The 21,986-nt window shown below is 38.3% G+C and overlaps 2 protein-coding genes across 10 annotated transcripts in view; one reads left to right on the top strand and one right to left on the bottom strand.

Annotated features, from left to right (window-relative positions):
- Nucleotides 1-12,546, bottom strand: part of LOC306867672 (unconventional myosin-IXb-like) — a 51,862-nt gene extending 39,316 nt beyond the window's left edge. For all 9 annotated transcript variants that reach the window (XM_079413476.1, XM_079413482.1, XM_079413475.1 and 6 more), the window contains exons 1-2: nt 12,294-12,546; nt 137-1,033 (exon numbers count right to left, since the gene is read on the bottom strand). In XM_079413476.1, coding sequence (XP_079269602.1) covers nt 137-973 — 837 coding nt within the window. In that variant the 5' untranslated portion in view covers nt 974-1,033; nt 12,294-12,546. The remainder of the gene's footprint in view (nt 1-136; nt 1,034-12,293) is intronic.
- Nucleotides 12,547-15,730: 3,184 nt separating this feature from the next.
- LOC306867682 (sphingosine 1-phosphate receptor 4-like) lies at nt 15,731-19,175 on the top strand. Its single transcript, XM_079413502.1, has 2 exons — nt 15,731-15,785; nt 17,337-19,175. Exon 2 carries the CDS (start codon nt 17,460-17,462, stop codon nt 18,627-18,629), a length of 1,170 nt encoding a protein of 389 aa, XP_079269628.1. The 5' UTR covers nt 15,731-15,785; nt 17,337-17,459; the 3' UTR covers nt 18,630-19,175.
- The last annotated feature ends 2,811 nt before the right edge of the window (nt 19,176-21,986 follow it).

The following is a 21,986-nucleotide window of genomic DNA, read 5'->3' as shown; positions in this document are numbered from 1 at the left end:
ACCTTAGAATCTGTCCAAGAGGATGTTGGTGCTTTCCCATGACCCACTAAATCTCTGAACGAATCTACTATTCCCAAATTTCCTTACAAACGAATTTAACCAAACCAAGTTGGCATCAAGGTGGTGATGATCTTACCTCCAGCACAGGTCCAGCACCCAAGATGGTTCGTTCCACGCCACTTGCGTAACCCTTCTGGCTGAGAGCCGTCAAGCAGTGAATGAGGAAGTTAGTGCTTTGCGTTTTGCCTGATCCGCTCTCTCCTGAGATAACGATACACTGGTTGACATGCTTGCGCAACATGGCGTAGTAGGCTACATCGGCAATGGCGAAAATATGAGGTTCCAGCTTTCCCAACTGGTGGTTCTCGTACATTTTGACATATTTGGGGTTGTAAATGGGTAAGAACTTAAAGGGATTGATGGCAATGAGGATGCTGCCAGCGTATGTATAAATTTTATTCTTCTGAAAACGAATGCGGAGGTTATCCAAGATGCTGTCCTCACTGAGGACCGGAAGGTTGCAGAGGTCCTCAAAGTCCTCCTGCTGGGGTGGGAGGAAGCCCCGAGCAACCAGTCTCTTGGACTCCTGTTCGTTCCCCACGGCAGGCAGGTGCACATAGCGGATGGAGCCATCGTGGTTGCGCTCCTGCAGGAGGAAGTAAAATCCCTCTTTCTGAGAATGTTGTTCTTGGGCTTTTCTCGGCCAGAGAAGGACCCTGTGAACCGGAAGGTCGGTTGATTCAAGCACCCACTCTTCCCCGCCGCACTCCTTCACCTCGGCCAGAACGTAGAGCTTGCTGGCGTCCAGTCCGAGGGTCGCTGCCGCATCCCGTATGACGCTAGCTGCGGTGGCTTCCTTGGTGACTCTGAGTGTACAGCACGATGCCGTCTCCAGAGAGAGTCGGGGGTAGATCTGAAGTTCGTAGGCCTTTCCATCTTGGCTAGTTGTCCCATCGCCATCTTTGACACTCATTCTGACTCAGGACGAGCCCCTTCAGCATTACGTACAGCCTTCGCAACCACCATCTAGCACCTGGAAAAGAGGACGCAAAGAATTAGGACTGAAACACCTAACAAGTGATTAATCAATTTCTTTGATTAATCACTATTTTGCAAAGTATGAGTTTATAAAACATACAGCTAGGAATAGGCCTAACTGCATTACAGTAAAAATAAGATAGACTAGCAAAGAATTAGGCCTGAAACTAACTTGAGTGTTTTATTGATAACTTCGATTAATTACTCTATTTTGCAAAGTACTTTGAGTTTATAGAACATCCAGATAGGAATATTACAGTAAAATGAAAGAAGAAAGAACTAGGCATGCAGTCTGCGCCAATAGCCTTGTGGGCCACGCGCCGACATACAGCGTCGTTGTGCTACAGGCATCCTGAGTTCGAATCCCCCCTCTAGGGCCTTTCCCGATACCGCCCCTCTCTCTCCCACTTCGCTTCCTGTCAGTTCTGATCTGTCCTATCATAAAGGAAAAAATGCTAAAAAAATTAATTTAAAAAAGAACTAGGCATGCAATTAATAGGAGTGATTAATCGATTATTTCTTCAATTAATCACTCTATTTTTGCAAATACTCACTTTAAATTTAAAACATACAAATAGAAATATTACAGTAAAATAATATATACAAAAAAAACACCTTTAAACCACATTAAATGCTAGCCTAGACACAGGAAACAATACGTTCATTGCCTTCTTTAATGATTTTAATACAAATCCGTCCATTTCTTTGGATAACTCATCATCGAAGTTCACCTTGTGGCCATTTTATGAATGAATTTTGTTCCTAGCCCAGATTTTCAGTGCTGCAAAGTGACATTTACTGACAAAGGTTGTCCTTGACAGCACATAGAGCCAACCAGCCAATAATGACATATGTCAACAACCATTTTCATTGATTTTATTGATTAGCTTTTACAGTCCTACATTCCATACCGGCCTACTTTGTTTCTTACTATTAACCTTTCACTTTTTGTTTTGGAACAAGTCCCAGCCAGTCTCATTCATCTCAATTAGATCAATCATTTGTAAACAAGAACTTCAGGATTTAATAAAAAAAAAAAAAAAAAAAAAAATCGAGATAAGGTGCCATTGCTGGTGCTGTTTTCTATCGTCCCTATCCTTTATTTCTCAGGCCTGCAGCTCCCTATCTGACCTTATTTGCGGCGTCTGACTCAGACTAAACAGCTCCTTTATTTAATCTGCCTAAAGCTTGTCCCTGCAATAAACTCTGATCACGAGTGGCTATTGCATCTGTGTAGCTTCATTTCACAGGAAACTGTGGTCACGGTTAGAGTCAGTGTGCTGCCGTGAATCTGCTGTAAATAGAGAGCAGGTCTCTCTCTCTCTCTATATATATATATATATATATATATATATATATATATATATATATATATATATATATATACAGTACAAAGCCACAGCTGCTACATCATAGGTGTCAATATCGAGTCGACATGGCAACTGCATCCTAGCATAACAAGATGAAAGGGTTAGAAAGCACTATCGTCACATGGTTTTCAGTCGTTCCATGGACAATAATCTGCATAAAAGATTTACTTTAAAATAAGACAAATAATATATTTAAAAGAAGATACATTTACTCAAGTAAAAAATGCAAGATGATTACACACAAAACAAGATTTTAAAATAAAAATAAGAAAAACGCTCCTTAAGAATATACCGCTTTGCAGTTCGCAAGGAAAGAGGAAATAGCCTAACTAAACTCTGCAAACAAAGTTGCTCAACATGCAAACAGAGTGAATCTCATTTTGCACACGGCACTAATAATTCTGGCCTTTGGTTATAATTCCTTAATGCTTTTAAAGTGTACACCATAACATGAAGGTATAATGATAATCCAATATTCCAAACAATCCCTTCAATGACTGTTTTCCATCACAAAAATAACATCAACATGACTTTAAAATGTACTTTCTTAATGCACACTCCAAATTAAAATTCAACAGTTTTGGCCGTTTTAATAAAAGGTAATATGCTTTCATGTTCCAGTCAATTTCCTATGGAAGTGCAAATCAAGTCCTGTCTGTCCTGCATTCACTCAGAAATAAGTCATTTTCAGAAGTACTACAATGCTTTGTGAATGCTCCCAATGGTGCTTATCCAACGCTGTTTATTTCATTAACATATTACCGAATTTTGGTTTGGCCGAGTTATTTCTATGCAGCAGAACAAACGATGCTGAATACTGCACGCTTGTTCTAACTGTAAATTTGAGGATGAGAGTTATTTCCTGAAAAGACGAGAGCCAAGTGTCTTAAACAGCTGTCAGCTTATAATGAGCGAAATTAAGTTACTCTGGAAAGTCCTCGTGAATGAATGGACGTATTTTCTGATGGTTTGACATAACCGGGCAATCCATTGAGACTAGCATTTTTATCCAGGATCAAAACCAAATCATGCACGGGCCAAAATATTCCAAAGTATGACTTCCTTTGTAAATTAAAAATAAAGTACTATAAAAAATACTAGCTGAATTTGCTGGTAAACAATGGATAAATGTAAGCTTAAAAGTGTGCAAAATGAACAGTGGAAGCGTTTAAACTTTTCCAGCCTGGATTCTCAGAGGGGTGAAAGTAGGCCATCCTCCTAACTTGGCTGTTGACCATACCCAGAATCAATAAAACTCCAAGGCATGCATAAAGTCAGTGACCACAAAAGCAGCATCATCATTACGGCTCATTTTGAGCTGGCCTGAAATAGACCAGCCAGGTTAACTCTTCTCTTCTCCATGAAGAACTCAAAACTGGGGGAGGAAAAAAACAAAAACATGAAACGCCACTGGAGGAAAGAATAGATTCGATTTCTCACTGACAGAAACCTCATGTTTCAGAGCAAGTCAAACATTCCTGAGATTATCAGCTTGGCAAATTTTGGACAGAGTTTGAAGAATTAGAACAAACATGCATCCAAAAAACAAATAGTGAGGTGCTTTGCTAATCTGCTACTTACATAAGGAGCATTCTAACTGAAATGGAACCTATTTGGAGCAACAACACTGACACAAATAGCGCTCTACATCTGATTCCAATAGAGTCTAACATTAGCATGTTGCTAAGCTAATGCCACAACAATACAGAACACCTAAACGCTAGGTAAAATAGCCAACTTTTAATGATAATGAAATATTTTGATACTTTTCTGTAATGGATCTGCCAATTTAGCTGACATTTTCCACACTGCAAAAAAAAAAAAAAAAATATTTATAAGTATCTCTGTCTTGTTTTTCAGTCAAAATATCTATGAATCCTCAAAACAAGTTTTTTTTTTTATATATATTCAACTTTTTCATTTCCTATTATACAGTATATAATGTCTGTATTGAAGGTGAAAAAAGACTTTTATGCCTTTCATAGCTAAACTTTTTCCCACCAGAAAAATAAATAAATCACACAAGTATACATCTAAGAATCATTCAAAAACAAACAAATTGAGACGCAAAACTGCATAGATATTGACAATGTAGCTTTATTACTACAAGTGTGTTTTGTATAAATCTAAATCTCACAATTTTTAGAAGAAAAGGCCGAATTATGAGATTTAGACTTGCAAGAAAGAAAAAAAAAAGAAGCTTGTTGCAACCATGTAATAAAAAATAAATTAATTAATAAATATAAAAAGGTAATTGGGACTTTCTATTTCACAATTCTGACTTTTCCCTCCTCACATTTATCTTTATATATCATAACTCGGAGTTCTTTTGCAATTCTTATATCTGGAGTTTATACCTTGCCGTTTATATATATATATATATATATATATATATATATATAAAAAAAAAAAGAATAATGAGACAAAAAGTCTTAATTTTTTTATAAGGCTTCCCTTCCCGAAGCCTAATTTTGGTTTAGTACACTAGCAGATTTCTTCACTTACAAGCAAGCTAAAAATCAGTTTGAAAATCTGTTGAACACAAAATACACATATGCAAGATATAAACTATGAAAATCAAGTCTTAATGTCTTATGCAGTGTTGCTTCTAAACTAAATGTAATTAATCTCAGATTTTAGGTAATTTAACTAGAAAACCAGTAAAAAAAGCAATCAAGAGTTCATGTTTAACTGTGAAATGAGTTTGTTGCATTCAAACAACGTTTTGTAACAAATCTGAGACGTTGTTCTCATTTTCATGAAGCCGTTTTTAGCTAAATGACTTGAATTCATTGATAACGGACTAGAAAAAGCAAGATAAAGTCACCAGTGAACCATAAAAACCTTGACTAAAACGGTTTCTTCTTTTCAAAAGATCACCAGGATCGTCCCTCACAACGGTTTTCTCAGAGGACGCTCAACTGACTGGCACAGAAACAAACGTTTTGGCCTCTTTTGTGATTTCTGAGTCTCCTCAAGAGCCAGACCCTCATGTTTCTCTGCCGAGGCCTCCTTCAACACGTCCCTCGGATAGAGATACATGCGAGTTGGCCGAGCTCCCGGGGGGAGAGAAGAGAAGAAAAAAACCCGAGAGGTAAATCAGTCACAGGTTCTTTATGGAGCACAGATGCAGCTGGAGACGTCATGAATGAAAGGCCTGTTGAAGTGGAATATGCAGCTGAAACAGAAACAGGGCTTTTGTTTGATTATCAGCTCCATTTAGGAACCAAGTCTTTTAGCAGACGCGTGGGCAGAGGAAAGACAAACCTCCACGGGATTCCCTATGGAGGACACCTCCATCGGTCTGGTCTGGTGGACGTTTCCTGAAGGTTCAGGCCTACGCTGAATGATTTTCAATCAGACAAAAGTCACGAAACCACCTACAGGTGTCTAGATATGACTCTTCAACGCAAGTCTGTGGGATTTTTTTTTTGCCCGTTTTGTCTGTAGCACGAACAATGCAGTAATAACTACATTTACATTATGCAGTCTGCAGATGCTTTTATTCAATGTGACCTACAAGGTACCGCATTTTCCGGAAAGTAGTTGTTTTTCAGCATCTGAAACGTGCTGCGATTTAAAGGAATAGTTGACGTAAACATGAAAGTTTGCTGACAATGTGCTCACCATCAGGTCATGGAAGATGTAGATGAGTTTGTTTCTTCATCAGATCTGGAGAAATGTAGCATTGCATCACTTGCTTACAAATTGTTCCTCTGCAGTGAATGGGTGCCGTCAGGATGAGAGTCCAAACAGCTGATAAAAATATCACAAATCATCCACACCACTCCAGTGCATCAACTTTACTTCTTGTGAAGAGAAAAGCTGTTTGTGTAATAAACAAATCCATCATTAAGATCATTTCAAACCACCTCTTCTGGCTAAAATATGACTCCATAATCCATAATAATGCTTCCTCCTGTGAAAAAGTGACCTCGCCTGAATCAGGAGAGAAATCTGCACAGATGAAAATCGTTTACAAGCCAAAACAGCTCTAAACAAATATATGGGTATATTTTGAAGCAAGAGCACAACAGGAGATGGATTTTATCACTGGATGAAGCGTTATTATAGATTATGGAGCCACATTTTAGCCAGAAGCAACAGTTTGAAGTTAAAAACATCTTGATGATGGATTTGCTTCTTACAAACACACAGCTTTTCTCTTCTCGAGATGCTAATTGATGGACTGGAGTGGTGTGGATTATTGTGATGTTTTTATCAGCTGTTTGGACTCTCATTCTGACGGCACCCATTCACTGCAGAGGATCCATTGGTGTGCACATACTGCTACATTTCTCCAAATCTGATGAAGAAAAACTCTACAGTAGTCAACATTTGAAGTGGATCAAAACTTTTCATCAAAGTTGTCCTAAAACCAAAATGCGTTCTTGTCTTAGGACAACTTTTTTGATCCACTTCAAATGTTGACTATTGCACATCTAGGATGGCCTGAGGGTGAGCACATTTTTTGAGCAGATTGTCATTTTTGGGTGAACTATTCCAAGCCCATTTTTGTTCAGCTAATGCTTCAGTTTCACAAAAACAAGCTTGTATAAATTAAAGAGGCAGAAATAAGTCAAGAAAGCCCTCCAACTCCAGTGAGAATTCAACACCAGCCTGAGTGGAGCTCAATAAAACATCGGCAGTAGTTTCCACAGCGGGACGCGATCTCAACGGCCCAGACCTCCTGCGGCGGCACATGTGTTCCAGCTTTAGTTTCACCATCCTAGCGCAGTTCATCACTGGAACAAGCACCTACTGGAGACCCAAAAAAACCTACAAACTCAAAGCACAAAATCGTATCCAGAAAGTGGATACAAAGATGCAAATCACTCTTCAATGCAGTCCAAACTACAGACTAAAGTTTTGTGTTAATTGATTTAGAGTTGCACACACTTATAAGATAAAAATGACCAATGCTGAGATTTCCTAAAAATAAAAAAAATCATTTTATTTTTCTCTTTTTTAATTGCGCACTTGAAATCTCACTAACAAAAGTCCAGGTCTTATTTCATCCATAAATTAAAAGAACAAAATAAAAATAAAAAAATAAAAAACTTTTTTTTAAAGACTTTTTTTTGCATGGTGAAATTATAAAATATATAGAAATTTTACATTTATTTTTTGTCATTATTTTATGACATTGTATTTTATTAAGAGCAGTCAAATGATTCAATGCAATTAATTGCATCAAAATAAAAGTTTTTGTTTGCATAATGTGTGTGTCGTGTATATTTTTATGTATAAATGCACACACAGAATATTTACATTCATATACTTTATATTATATAAAAATAAATATAAAATTTAAATACATAACTTTTTAAAAATATATACATGCATGTCTATGTATTTACATATAAATAATAAACATACACAGTACACACACAGTGTAAACAAATACTTTTATTTTGGATGCGATTAATTGTTTGACAGCACTAATTTAATAATTTTTTTAGCATCATTATATATTGTGATTTTTTTATTTATTTACCAACAAAAGGTTCAACAAATACTAGCACAATTCTATATATTACAAAACACAATAATAGAACAAAATAATGAATGCATTTTTTAACCGCTTACAGGAACAAATAAAATTGCATTTTTTTAATGTTTGCTTGCTTGTTTTAAAACACCATTGCTCAGACAAACAGATACAATGACACACATCAACTTTAAACAGCTCTGAAAAAGAAAGAAATCTGATTGTTGAGCGTTCTTTTGAGCTATAAATCACTCAAAACGACTCTTTGTGTTGAGTCGTAGCGTTAGCCGCTCTGATCTAGTGGCTGTTTAATGTTGAATTTTATCGAATCGGCCGACATGCACTCTGTGCCAATTGCATGCAAACAGTTTTCCTGGACGTGCCAGAGAAAACACGGGCCTCCTAAACGCTCTGGGGCAGAATCTTTGTATACAATCCTGACAAAAAAAACATGCAGATAGTTAGCGACCAGCAGCCTTATATACAGGCTCCATATGAACCGCATGACGTCAGACCAGGATAACCTTACATTTCCAACCCCAAAGGTCACCGCTGTCCGAGGGGAATTGCTAATGCAAAACCATGGAGGAGCATTTGAGTCTTAAATCTGCAGAAAAACATGAGTATATGCATGATTCTGCAGCTAAATACTCAATCAAGCAGGTCGAAAACAGCATTGACCATCAATTAGCTTCTAAAAAGTCGTTAAACAGAAGTCAGAGCTGCATCATGTCTCCCGCTCCGCTCTGAAAACATCTTGAAGACATTAACTGCTCCTCCTAAATCTCCCGATATTACGGCCCCAGACTCCGTTTGGCTCTTTAAGTGCTTTCCAATCACTGAATGTTTCTGTTGGTCTGGCGCTCGCAGTCATTACACGAGCTCTGGGATTAGCTGGCATATCCAAAAGGAATGTCACGTCAGCCTCGCCTCACCTCCATGACTTACTCTTGCCTGTGTGGCGTTCTGCATGAGAAAGCAACAAATGAAGACCAAAAACACAGTTTTTCCTGCTGTTGTGGAGGGTTGATGCTTTCTCTTGGCTGATTAATAATGATTATACTGGAAAAACAAAAACAGATTTTGCATGCACTGCCGTTCCAAAGTTTGGGGTTGGCTAAATGCTTTCAAAAGAAGCTTTTCTGCTCACCAATGCTGCATTTATTTGATCAAAAATACAATAAAAACTGTAATATTTTTGCTTTTTAAAATAGCTGTTTTCTATGCGATTATAATGTTAAAATGTAATGTATTCCTGTTATGCAAAGCTGAATTTTCAGCATCATTACTCTTTAGTGTCACATGATCCTTCAGAAATCATTCTAATATGCTGATCGAGAAACATTTCTGATTATTATCAATGTTGAAAATAGTTGTGTTGCCGAATATTGTTGTATGTATGTATGTATGTATGTGTATATATATATATATATATATATATATATATATATATATATATATATATATATATATATATATATAAAATACACACACAGTTTATTTTTTACATTTATTATATTTATTTCAATCTTAAATTTATTTGGATGCAATAAAATAAATACTTCCATGATGAAAATGGGTAATTGTAATTTGAAAAACAACAATAAATAAGTAGCTTATTTTAATAATAATAATAGTTTTAATTATGAAAACTTATTTAATTAAAAAAAATACATTTAAAAATCCCCTTTTTATTTAGGTGAAATACGGGCGTTCACACATGCGGTCATCGTGTGCATCGATGGCCCATTTCTCAAGCTTAAACCTCCTGCAGTGTATTTACATCAGATGAAGAGGAGAATGGCGCAATGTTTGCCCGTTCACTAAACAAACGGCGTCGCGAATCAAGCAAAAGTCAACAGAGCGGCGCTTCAGAAACCTCGCAGCTGCGTGGCTCCGCTTAATGAGCTCAGCTCAGTGCGCCTGGCGATGGAGGACGGAGGATGGAGGGGGCGTTTTATGAAGTCTCTGGCACTCGAGCCGCTCCATCCACTTTCCATTCCAGTCCACACAGGCCACTTCCGGCATGAGATCAATGGGCGATTGGTTGGATGGACATCAAACCACACCATTACCAACCCGCTGCCAGTAGCACGACTGGAGACTCCCATCCATCTCCAGGACACACGTTAAACAATAAATGCTCCGTTATTCACGACTTAAATAGCCCCAAAATCAGGCTAACATTGTTTAGAAGGGGTTAATGCTAAAACAGCAACCAAATGTGTGTCAGACTCAGACCAGACTCGTTTCTTCATGCGCTCTATAATTACAGTTATTTATAAACTTGGTGATCGAAACCATGATCGTTTCAAAGTGCCTTTTATCTTTCTCTTCACACACCCATAATGCATTGCTGTCAGGCCACTTTGGGGCACCTTCTAGATTAAAAGCCTGTCTTTACCGCAGCAAAACAGATGAGTGACTGGATCACGGTGGATGTTTCAGTAAATTAGGGAAGCATTCCACTGCCATCTGCAAATCTTGCAGATTTTCGAGAGGAAGGCGGCTTCTGTGAACCTCGTGTAGGGGGAAAACGATCTAATTCTTGCCATCTGCTCGTCAATACTCATTAGTGGACGAATATGAAACCAGTGGCTTCATGTTCATCCATTGCAGAAGAAAATCTAGAACTAGGCCTAATTTAAGACTGGGAATATCCACAGAATATTTACAAATTTGGTTGCAATAAAAAAAGCAACATTATTAATATTGTGATTATTTAATGCACATTTGATAAATATGTTATAGAAGTTCTGCAATCCTTCTCTCACAACTACAGAAAGCAAAAATGGTTTTAATAGCATATGTTTTGTGGATTGCATCATATCCAAAGTGGATTGATTCTTAATTTAATAAGAAAAAATCCTTAAGATTTATTTTGGACTGTTTGAATTGATCATTCCTCTGGTTGAAGACCAAAAACAACATATTTAAGCCAAATCAGAGCCAACGTTACTTTTGAGATGCATCTCAAAAATCATAAAAGGCTGAAAAACATTGTGATATTTGTAAAGCTCTACTGCCCAGCCCTACTTCCAGGTCTCTCATTCAGTGGTTCCCTTTCAGTCGTACGTCAGTGCACATATGGCGCAACAAAAACAGCTTTGTGGGCCTCCCTCTCAACTTCACAATAACGCTTCAAAATAGAGACCGAAAAAAAGAGCGAGTGAGAATGAGTAAATAGGGAAGGGACACCCAACTGTCTAACACTCCTGACAACCTGAATTTCCTATGACTACGGCATTCATCAGCCACTATAAACTTCCTGTTCACGTCTCCTAGTCACTGAAGAGTTTCTCAATGTGAACCCTTCCCCTCTATTGTACTGTTCACTGTCATGTTACATAAAGAACAAGACATTAATGCCAACATGAAACTCCCATAATGAGATGGATTTCAGTTCATGTGTAGAACTGACACTATAGTCAGGAGATCATCTCAAAATAACCAAATATCAGAAATGACCATATTTCTCTTTGGAGTGTCATACACTGATGAATTGTTCGCAGTAAGACCAGGAGCGTGGATTGAAAAAGCTCATTTGTTTCATGTTGAGATTAAAGGTTCAAAAACTGGTTTTTGCCTTCACAAACAAAATAACTGTGAAAAATATTCAATGCTAACACATGACGTGTCAAAATGACTTCTCTCGCTTCCTGTCAAGTTTCTGTTCTTGATGATTATAGGGTATTTCCATGGCTGTTTAACACAGACAGTAGGAGGACAGAAGTCAGTCAGAATTGGAAAAAAATGGCCAATCCTACAGCCCAGGAAAGCAGTGACCAACATCCCATTGTTTTTTCCAAAGACAATAATGAGTTACAGGGCTGTGCCTTGTGTTTTTTACTTTATGATGCTGATATGTGAACACTTAAAGCTATATGTGTTCATAAATTTAAAAGTGACCATAAACATATCCCATTGTATTATGACATACGACAATGAAACACAATGCAACAAGTATGTTCAACCTGAGATCCCGACGGCGTTTATATCACTTCAGTTACAAATTTACCGAGCACAGATTGTGTACAGATCATAAATCATAGATAAATACTTAATCAGAATCACAGATGTAGAACGAACAACCAGATCAAGGCGGGAAATGAAAGATGAAAAGTTACATTGTAGCCGGATACATTCTAAGATTCGAACAAAAGCTCCATCCGGGAAGTTCGATTTATTTTCAGAGTTTTCGCCGCGAACGAAGATTCTAGCTAAACCGCTATTTTTCCGAGATAATATTTAAGTATTTTAGATTTAAAATGTTGTTTGGGGGGTTTGAAACAAACGCCTTTTGACTTCCAGCCACCCGGAAAGTTTCTATTCGCCGCCGCGGAACTAAAAACGACTCGAATAAATGAAATAATAAAAACAGCCGTCAAACTTACCGTGGCGTGTGTATGTTGTGCCGAATGAAGCGTCTCATGTTTAATAAGTTAATAAATGTGGCAGCTGGTCGATTGTCTCCGTGTGTTTGTGCATGCGGCTCCGCCTCTTCATCAGATTCATCCAGACAGGTTTATTTCCACCCCTGAGGCCTTTTTAATATCATAACACACAGAGAAGAGTCCGGAGAGGACACACGGACACGGTGTATGTGATCTGTGGGCTTTGTGCTGGAGATCTGTAGAACCACACAGTGGGGAAAACTCGTCTCGTGCGAACAGACGCTGAACAGCGACGCCCTGCGGATGGAAAAGGAACTGCAGCGTCAGGGTTGCTGTTTTTTAAAGGACTAGTTCACCCAAAATTGGAAATTTAACATCGACAGCTGGATTCCTGATAGGTCTGGGGAAAAGGGAATTCAAGTCTCTGATCAGTAGATGGAGGTAATAATGCTCAATCTGTGATTGCGAGCCACCAATAAAAAACAAAGAAGAAGAATTGAAAATTTGCTGAAAATGTATACTCATCCTCAGGTCATCCAAGATGTAGATAAGTTTGTTTCTTCATGTAGCATTGCATCACTAATGGATCCTCTGCAGTGAATGGGTGCCGTCAGAATGAGAGTCTAAACAGCTGATAAAAACATCACAGTAATCCACAAACCCATCAATTAACATCTTGTGAAGTGAAAAGTTTGTAATAAACAAATAGCCTACATCATTAAGGTGCTTTTTTCATGTTAAACATGACTCATTCTGTCCTTAAAACTGCTTTCTCCATGCAGTAACAATAAAAAAGTCCAAAACAGCTCAGTTGGTAGAAAATTGATTATTTTACTGTATGAAGCATTATTATGGATTATGGACTCATATTTTGACCAGAAGCAATGGTTAAAAGTTAAAAACACCTCAATAAAGGATTTGTCTCTCACAAACAGGCAGGTTTTGGCTACACAAGATGGAGTGAAGTGCTGTGAATTATTTTGATGTTTTTAGCAGCTGTTTGGACTCTAATTCTGACGGCACCCATCCATTGGTGAGCAAGTGATTTAATTTGACATTTCTCCAAATCTGATGATGCTTATTATTATCTTATTTTACTTACATTAGTACTATTTCTACATATTATTGCTTATTTATTTTGCATTATTCACATTGAACTCCAAAAGGCTATGAAGCACAATCCTCTTTTCAAGATTCAAAAAACTTTATTAACCCCAAGGGGAAATTGCTTGCCATATTACAATTGCTCTCCAGAAAAAGAAAGAATGAATAATTAATAATAATTTCTGAGTTAACAAGAGGTTTGCATGCAGCCTTTATTTTGAAGAGCTGTCGGTCTGGTAAAAGTGTGCACAGTGCAAACCCTTGTGGTTGAATATGAGTAGTACAGCTTGTCTGAAAAAACCTCAAATGCAATGACATGAAACTACAGCTAGATGTCAGTACGAAATCAGATATCCTGAACAAATCTGTCAGACCAGACAAATGACTAGGTTGAGCCTAATGGAGATGCTCGAATGACCTACATGTTTAAGAACCTTCTCCACATCTACTCGCTCATTATTAGTGTATTTTGCACATTTTAATTTAACAGCAAAATCTTGAAAACTCTAAAATAACAAATTGAGGTATGAAGATGATGCAATGTAAATTAAAACTCTTATATTTCAGTTTCTTTGCCTAGATTCCAGCTCACTCATTTATCAACCAATGTCATGAGGTGCATCCTGGGATGATTTTAAACACAACCGAAGGAGGAACTCATGCATATAAAGGCGTTTTGTTCAAATTCAAATCATCTTCAGTTCAGAAGCTTTTTATGATCATGAGAAGCATATCAAGTGCACCCAAACGTTTATGTATTTGTTAAGATTGCATTATAGTCAAATCTGACGACTGGATTCATGCATCAAGATTCAAACACCCATTTTTGTGTGGTGTGCATCTTTCCCCAAACTGTAAACAACTCATTTGTCACGCAGGTTCAGTTTGTGCTTACGTGATCGAGTTTAATAGTGACACACTTTTGCTTTTTTTGTGGCTTTGTCTGATAGCACATTCTTATTTTCGTTGCGCACAAGTGTCAACAGGGCGTTGGTAACTGTGAAGGGTGTTGCTTCTTACCTCAGGATGTGGTAGTTTCAGAAGGCCCCCCTCCTTTATCTTAGCCCAACATTTAAAAAGTGGTATAAAACAAAACAAAAATTAGGAAAAGAAACTTGGTATTTCCACTCTGGTTTATTTTAAACCATTTTGGATGAGAGCGAAGAATTGATGCATAGACAAAAAGGGACCAAATCAGATCGTTTTCACCCATGATCGGTTAAACAAGGAAATGCAAAAAAATCTGAATGCTTTCTACCTTAATAAGGTTTACAGGTGAAAGTAACACATGCACATGCAATATATTCAAGCATTTCTTTGTCAGTGCTGGGAAAATCTATTGATTGAAAATGTAATGCATATTAAACAAACATGCAGATGAGTGTGTGTGTGTGTGTGTGTGTGTGTGTGTGTACTTGTTTAACTAGTTGTGAGGGGCCAAATGTCCTCCCTTATATAGTGAAATAATGTGACAACCCACTAGTGAGGGCATTTTACTGCTCCTTACTAGTTAAACAAGTCTTACAAATTGGCTAAAACATCTTGTGTTTTGCACGTTTCTGTGAGGAGCAGGTTTGGGTGTTGGGTTAGGTGATAGAAAGTCTGTGCGATGTCTTCACTAAGACAAACGCATGTGTGTCTGTGTGTGTGTGTGTGTGTGTGTGTGTGTGTTTTCACCCAGCTGGATGAGGTGAACTGAAAACAGTAAGGGAGGAGGCCACTTTACTAGGTCATCAGGTCTTCCTGTTTGCTGACTGGCTTCTCAGAAATATCAGTTATAGCAACTTCAAGGCTGTTGTAAGAATTTTCGTGTAGCATCAGTTGTATTTAAAGGGTCTTGCAAAATGTTTTCACAAATGTAACACGTGCTGGCTAGAAATTGGCACAATGACTTCCTGTAGTAGTATTAAATCTTTATTGTCCATTTATTGCAGTGTAAAATATATTAGTTAAACATACAAAACTGTAAATTGTTTAATAAATTGAAGCTATAATAATTTTACAATTTTATTTACATGCATTTAATATAGTTTGTAGTGTTGTATTTTTTTATATATAATTGCTTGTTTTTTCAAACAGCATTCACACAGGTGACAAATCTTCCCCTAAATGTACTATATTCGTTGCCAAATCTTAATGCATGCAATGCAACATGATTTTTCTCATGGCAATCCTTGATTTGTAAACTTTCTGGGAAGATGTCACAATTGTGCATTTTAGAAAGTGTAGAAACTAAGAATTTTTGTTTTCTCCATTGGGTGTGTCGAATTTCTGCAAGAAGGCTTCCTTCCTTGTTACTGCAGGGTATATAATCGTTCAGAGAGCCAGCACTCGAGCTTTCATCAGGGCATGGCTCAATACCAGTTACACCAGCATCACTAATAAGAGGTGAGTTAAGACGCACCAGAAAAATGTCATTGTTTTTATTTTAAAAAAGTATGATTTTTTTTTTTTTTATATATAAATATTATTATTAAGTTTATTATGAACTATTTAGTAGTAATTTGAAAAATAAATGACGTTTTCATTATTTAGCTGAAATAAAAACGTTTAAAATTAACCTATAAGTTTGTATTTAAATTTAAATGATTTTTTGTTATTTATTTATTCACTGATTGATTCATTTATTGCATTTACTACGTTATGCATGGTCACGTGTTGGCTCTTTAAACCCTCTTAACCACAAGTGCAGTAGTGAAACTAGAGATATTTAAATGTACTTTACACATGCAGAGATTAAATTAGGTCAAACTCATGATGCATTCACCTCTAAAATATTGTTTTAAAAAAAAAAAATTCTAATATATATATATATATATATATGGGGTTCAGATGCAAGTGCCACCTGAAATTTTCTTCTAAAATTAGAAGTTTTCTCAGGCTCATATGTTTATGTTCAGTTATTTCACTTTAATGGCATAGAAAACAACCTATTTATTGCCATTAAAGTAAAATGACTAATCCTACACATTTGAGCCTGTTAAAAATGCAAATTTTAGAAGAAAATTTTAAATGGCACTTAGAGGCTTTTGCATCTGAACTCATATATATATATATGAAGAGCTCAGATGCAAAAGCCTCTAAGTGCCATTTAAAATTTTCTTCTAAAATTTGCATTTTTATCAGGCTCAAATGTGTACATATATATATATATATATGATATTTGAATAATTTTTTATTATTTTTGTCATTATTCTGTATTTTGTGGGCGGTGGTGTAATCTAGTGGTTAAAAATCTGCCAACCGAAATGGGCTCCGCAAATAGCAACTACTGAGATGACACCATTGTGCACTTGAGCAGGCACTTAGTGCCAGCGGGACAGTCCCTGTAATGTGCAATCAATTTTTAAGTAAGATGGGTTTTTACAACCACATGATAGCAGGGTAGCTTAGTAAAAATGAATGTTTAACTGCCATCACCTGTGGGACGATGACTGTACCAAACATGATGACCCTCATTTGGCATACACTCCTAAAAATAGGTTCTTTATTGATTTATTTCATTGCTTCTATATTGGCATTGATGGTTCCTTGAAGAACCTTCAACATTCATGGAATCTTTCCATTGTCTTCAAAGTTCAAACCAAAATGCTTCTTCCATGGCAGTGGTCTCAAACTCAATTCCTGGAGGGCCACAGCTCTGCACAGTTTAGCTCCAACCCTAATCAAACAAATCTGATCCAGCTAATCAAGGTCTTCAGGATCACTAGAAACCTCAAAGCATGTGTGAGTTAGAGCTGCTTGGAGCTAAACTGTGAAGAGCTGTGGCCCTCCAGGAATTGAGTTGGAGACCACTGTTCTATGGCATTGTTATGAAAACTCCTTTTTGGATTCTTTATTTTTAAGAGTGTATGGCAAATTTTAAATCTTTGATTTTTATTCAGTTCAGAACCCAACAATAATGAATTAACTTTTGTCAAATCGACTGTTTTCCATCAGGTCATTCCAAAAGAGGGAACGGATATTCCTGAGAAGCCGGAGTCTGATTGCCTGGAGTCCGATTGCATCAAAGACCGAATCGACCCCAGTGAGATTCAACTCCACATTCCAGCTTCTCACACCATGGAGGTCCTACGTTCTTTCAGCTCAGCCTCTTCCTGTCCCGACATCTACAACAGCACCAGCAGCAGTCTCATCCTGGAGCATTACAACTTCACCGGACGCCTCCAACACCGCAAACCCTCGAAGAAGAGTGTGAGCGCCGTCACCATCCTGTTCCTGTGCTTCAGCATCTTCATCATCCTGGAGAACCTCATGGTGCTGCTGGCCGTGCTGTTCGGCATCCGTCTGCGCCGTCGCTGGATATTCATCTGCATCGCCAACATTGCGCTGAGTGACTTGCTGACGGGATCCGCCTATGTGGTCAACATCTGCATGTCTGGCGACCGCACCTTCAGGCTGAGCCCAGTTCTGTGGTTATTCCGCGAAGGACTTTTGTTTGTAGCCTTGGCGGCATCCATATTCAGCCTGCTCTTGATCGCAGTGGAGCGCTACGCCACTATGATGAAGCCCGTCCACCAGAAAACCGGCACAAAGACTTACCGAATCTACATTATGATGCTGCTCTGCTGGATAACAGCATTCATCATCGGATTCCTTCCGCTGATGGGCTGGAACTGTGTTTGTGATGTAAGAAGTTGCTCCACGCTGCTGCCGCTCTACTCCAAGAGCTACATCTTGTTCGCCCTGGTCATCTTCTTCATAATCCTGCTCACAATCGGCGCTCTCTATTTCGCCATATACTGCCACGTCCGCAGTAGCACTGAGACCATATCCGTACGCAGCAGCAAGCGTTCACTGCGCCTCCTGAAGGCCGTCATCTCCATCGTTGGAGTCTTCATGGTGTGTTGGGGTCCTTTGTTCATCCTCCTGTTGGTGGACTTCTTCTGCTACTCTCGTAATTGCAGCACACTCTTCAATCCTGAATGGGTCATCGCCATGGCCGTGCTCAACTCAGCCATGAACCCGCTCATTTACTCATTCGGCAGCCTGGAGCTGCGCAAAGCCATCGCGACGCTCCTGTGCTGCTGCTGTCTGAAGGCAGGACTGTGCGACCCCAAGACCTTCATGTCCAAGGAGACATCCAGTACCTCCGGGAGTCGACATAGCAGTCTGCGCAACAGCTTCAGCAAGGTGCGAAACCTGAGCACGAGCCCTCAGCCTGAACCCAGGAACGGCAAGAAAACACGCCTCAGCTCCACCACTTCTTGTTTATCCGCATCTAGCGGTTAAGCCATAGTGGGCAGGTGAGTTTCAACTTCACCACAGGAACTGCACCTCCTCAGACACGCCATCTTTGTGGCTTCATTGGCGTTTCACTCTTTGTGGATCAGAAGTCAGCAGGTGTGAGTTTCAATGCTGATGGACAAATGCAGAAAGGACTGTAAAAGTGAGCAGCTGTGCAACAAAAACATAAAAACCATTAAAAAAAAAATACATGTAACTTGAATGCATTCTGTACAACATTTGAGCCGAATGCAAAGGAAAGCAATCAGAACTGTAAAATACTCAAATACAAACTGCCTTCTGCTGTTGTTTTCTACGAGAATGTACAAGTCATATAAATGTTATAATTTAAAAGTTAAAAAGTATATTTTCATATTCTACATGAAGGGAATTTTTTATATTTTAAGCATGCACTTTTGAAACGGTTTTCAGGGAAATATTGTATGTGTATTCATTGTCAAAATTTGTGAAGGAAATAAAGAAAGCATTGATTAATATTGATAATGTGAGATTTCTTGAGGATTCTCAGTCAATAAAATTCTGTTTGAACTCAAGAGGGAGACAACTTACAGACTTCTTCAAAGCAACATGCTGCAGCACTCCAAAGAGCATTAAGGTTTTTTTCATTTCAAACATCAAAATTGTATCAATAATACATACAGTATTACACAATATACACAAAATAATAATATTCTCTTCATATGACAATACTTTCAGATTTATGTAAAAATCCATATTTTGAAATCCACTCAGCGTTCACTAAAGGGTGCATGGGAAACCACAGCCCTCCAAAAATAACATGACAACCCATCTCAAAACCACCTGCATGATCCAGACAGCTATTGGAAGAATGCATTAGGAATGGAAGAAATGAACAAGGCCACACCAGAGATGATTTTAAAAGATGTACATGTCCACATTCCAGTAAGGCTGCCCGAAGAACTGTTAGCATTTGCATATTAGCTGTAGTATTTACTTAGATACATGTGGAAAACTTACACAAACACTGACTCAACATGCCCCTGATTAGCACACACCTAACGCCTGTTTGTGATCCTAGCTGATGCGAGCATGATGAAATGCTTCCTTTAGGCAAAGTCATGTAGGCTATTAACACCATAAAGGCCTGTTCACACCAAGGACAATAATTCTTACTATCATGTGTTTACAAGCTTTCTAATTTTATAATAGCACAATTGTGACCCTGGACCACAAAACCAGTCTTAAGTAGTATGGGTATTATTTGTAGCAATAGCCAACAATACATTGTCAAAATGATCGATTTTTCTTTTGTCAAAAATCATTAGGATATTATGTAAAGATCATATTTCATGAAGATATGTTATAAATTTCCTACCGTAAATATATCAAAACTTTGATTAGTGTAGCCTAATGCACTTCATTTGGATAACTTTAAATGCGACTTTTTTATTTTTCACCTTCCAGATTATCAAATTGATATATCGGCCAAATATTGTCCTATCATAACAAACCCTACATCAATGGAAAGCTTGTTTATTTAGCTTTCAGATGATGTATAAATCTCAATTTTTTTTTAAAAATTACTTTTATGACTGGTTTTGTGGTCCAGGGTCACAATTTATATTAAATTTAAATTCCCATTTATCCAAAGCGACTCGCACTGCATTCAAGGAACACATGCAGTTCTTGCTTTCCCTGTCTGCCAAATGTAAAACTATACCTAATTTACAGTAGTGCCGTGTTACATTTTTAACAGGAGCTTTTTTTAACAATAAAACATTGACAGCCAATCAGAATCCACCCAACATTAAAGAGCGCCAATATTTAAATCTGCAATTGGCATAACCGCAGCACGTGCATATAGGCTGTGTCCAAATTCAGGGTCTGCATCCTCCTTAGGATCCTTCCTACCCGGTTGAAGGAGGAGGGATCCTCCGACGTCCGCAAAACCCGGAAGTCGGTGTTTGTGAATTTGGACAGCCTACCCTTCTTTCAGTTCCCTCCCTTACCTGTTGCTCATATCCTGTCGCCTAGCAACCGTGACAGCGCCAAGCAAGAAGCGGGAAAATGGACAAACAAAGAGTTATTCTCCTCATTTTAATTATTTTGGAAGAAATAAAGCAATTAAATAAATTAAATACTTTCTTTGCTCGTTGTCGGAGAGTTTTTTATATCAGACTACAAGACAGTCACATCCAGGTAAGCCATTATAGCCTATTTTTATTTGTTTTTAAGTATTCTACTAATTTCTCCTACAAATTCATTGAGCCGAAGCATAACCTTTAGCTTGTTTTGTCAGAGAAACTCCTCTCCCACTCCGCTACCGCTAGCTTCGTCCGCCATTACGCTCTGCCGAAAAGAATTATGGGATAGGTAGGACGGGAAAGGATCCACCACACCCATCCTTCCAATTCGGGGAAAAGGAGGACGTATTTGTGGGCCGCATTTGAAGGATCCTACGAATTTGGACAGCCTTCGTCGCGGCGCTGTGACGTAACATCCTTCAAATGAGTACTCCGAAGGATGCAGACCCTGAATTTGGACACAGCCACAGTCTAAACCAGGGTTCCTCAAATCTTTCCCTGGAGGGCCAATCTGCTGCAGAGTTTAGCTCCAACCCTGATCAGACTCACCTACCTGTGATTCTCTAATGATCTCTGATTAGCAGCTCAGGTGTGTCTGATTAGGGTTAGAGCTAAACTCTGCAGGAGTGGGCCAGATTTGAGGATCTCTGCTCTAAACAGTGCGTTATTGTCCGTTGGTGCGGACGTTATGTCATTCGTGGTAGGAACTTGCCTTAAGAAAGAGAGCCGCCACACACTGCAAACAAGTTCTTTAGATAATTAAATTTAGTTTACGACAGCGTGATGGCATGAAGGAAATATGGATTTATGTTCTTCTCTTTACAGAGGGCAGGAAGGGTTAACTGGGGTTGCGTGCAGACAGAGCGTCCCATCCTGCGTGATTACAGCATGTCGCCTCCAGGTGTTCTCCAGACAGATAACGATTAAGTTCTCAGAGGGTCCTAAGATGAAGGTAGTTCAGCAGTTTCTGCACATTTGTAGCTGGTTAGCTTGATCGCAATTCAAACCATTACGGAGTCCATGCAAATGAATTCAACATTTCATTTAATCGACAATTCAGAGGAGAAATCAAGACAACCACAATGTTCTCATTGTCTAGTGTCTTATTTAATTAAAAGAAACATGTTGTTTTGGCATCTTTGGAAAAAAACATCTCCATAAATCAGATACAAAGAACAGATCAGATAAACGTCTTCCCTGCTTGTTATGGTGATTTGCATATAATTTCACTGTGTGATATAAATTTGGCTCTAGGAGCCACCATAAACAGGATTCTTCTCTTTAGGACAAGAGCTTG

This window comes from Barbus barbus (genome assembly GCF_936440315.1).
Source record: "Barbus barbus genome assembly, chromosome: 49".
Classification (NCBI taxonomy): domain Eukaryota; kingdom Metazoa; phylum Chordata; class Actinopteri; order Cypriniformes; family Cyprinidae; genus Barbus; species Barbus barbus.
The sequence above is the reverse complement of the archived record's forward strand: the minus strand, read 5'-3'. Positions and strand labels throughout refer to the sequence as shown.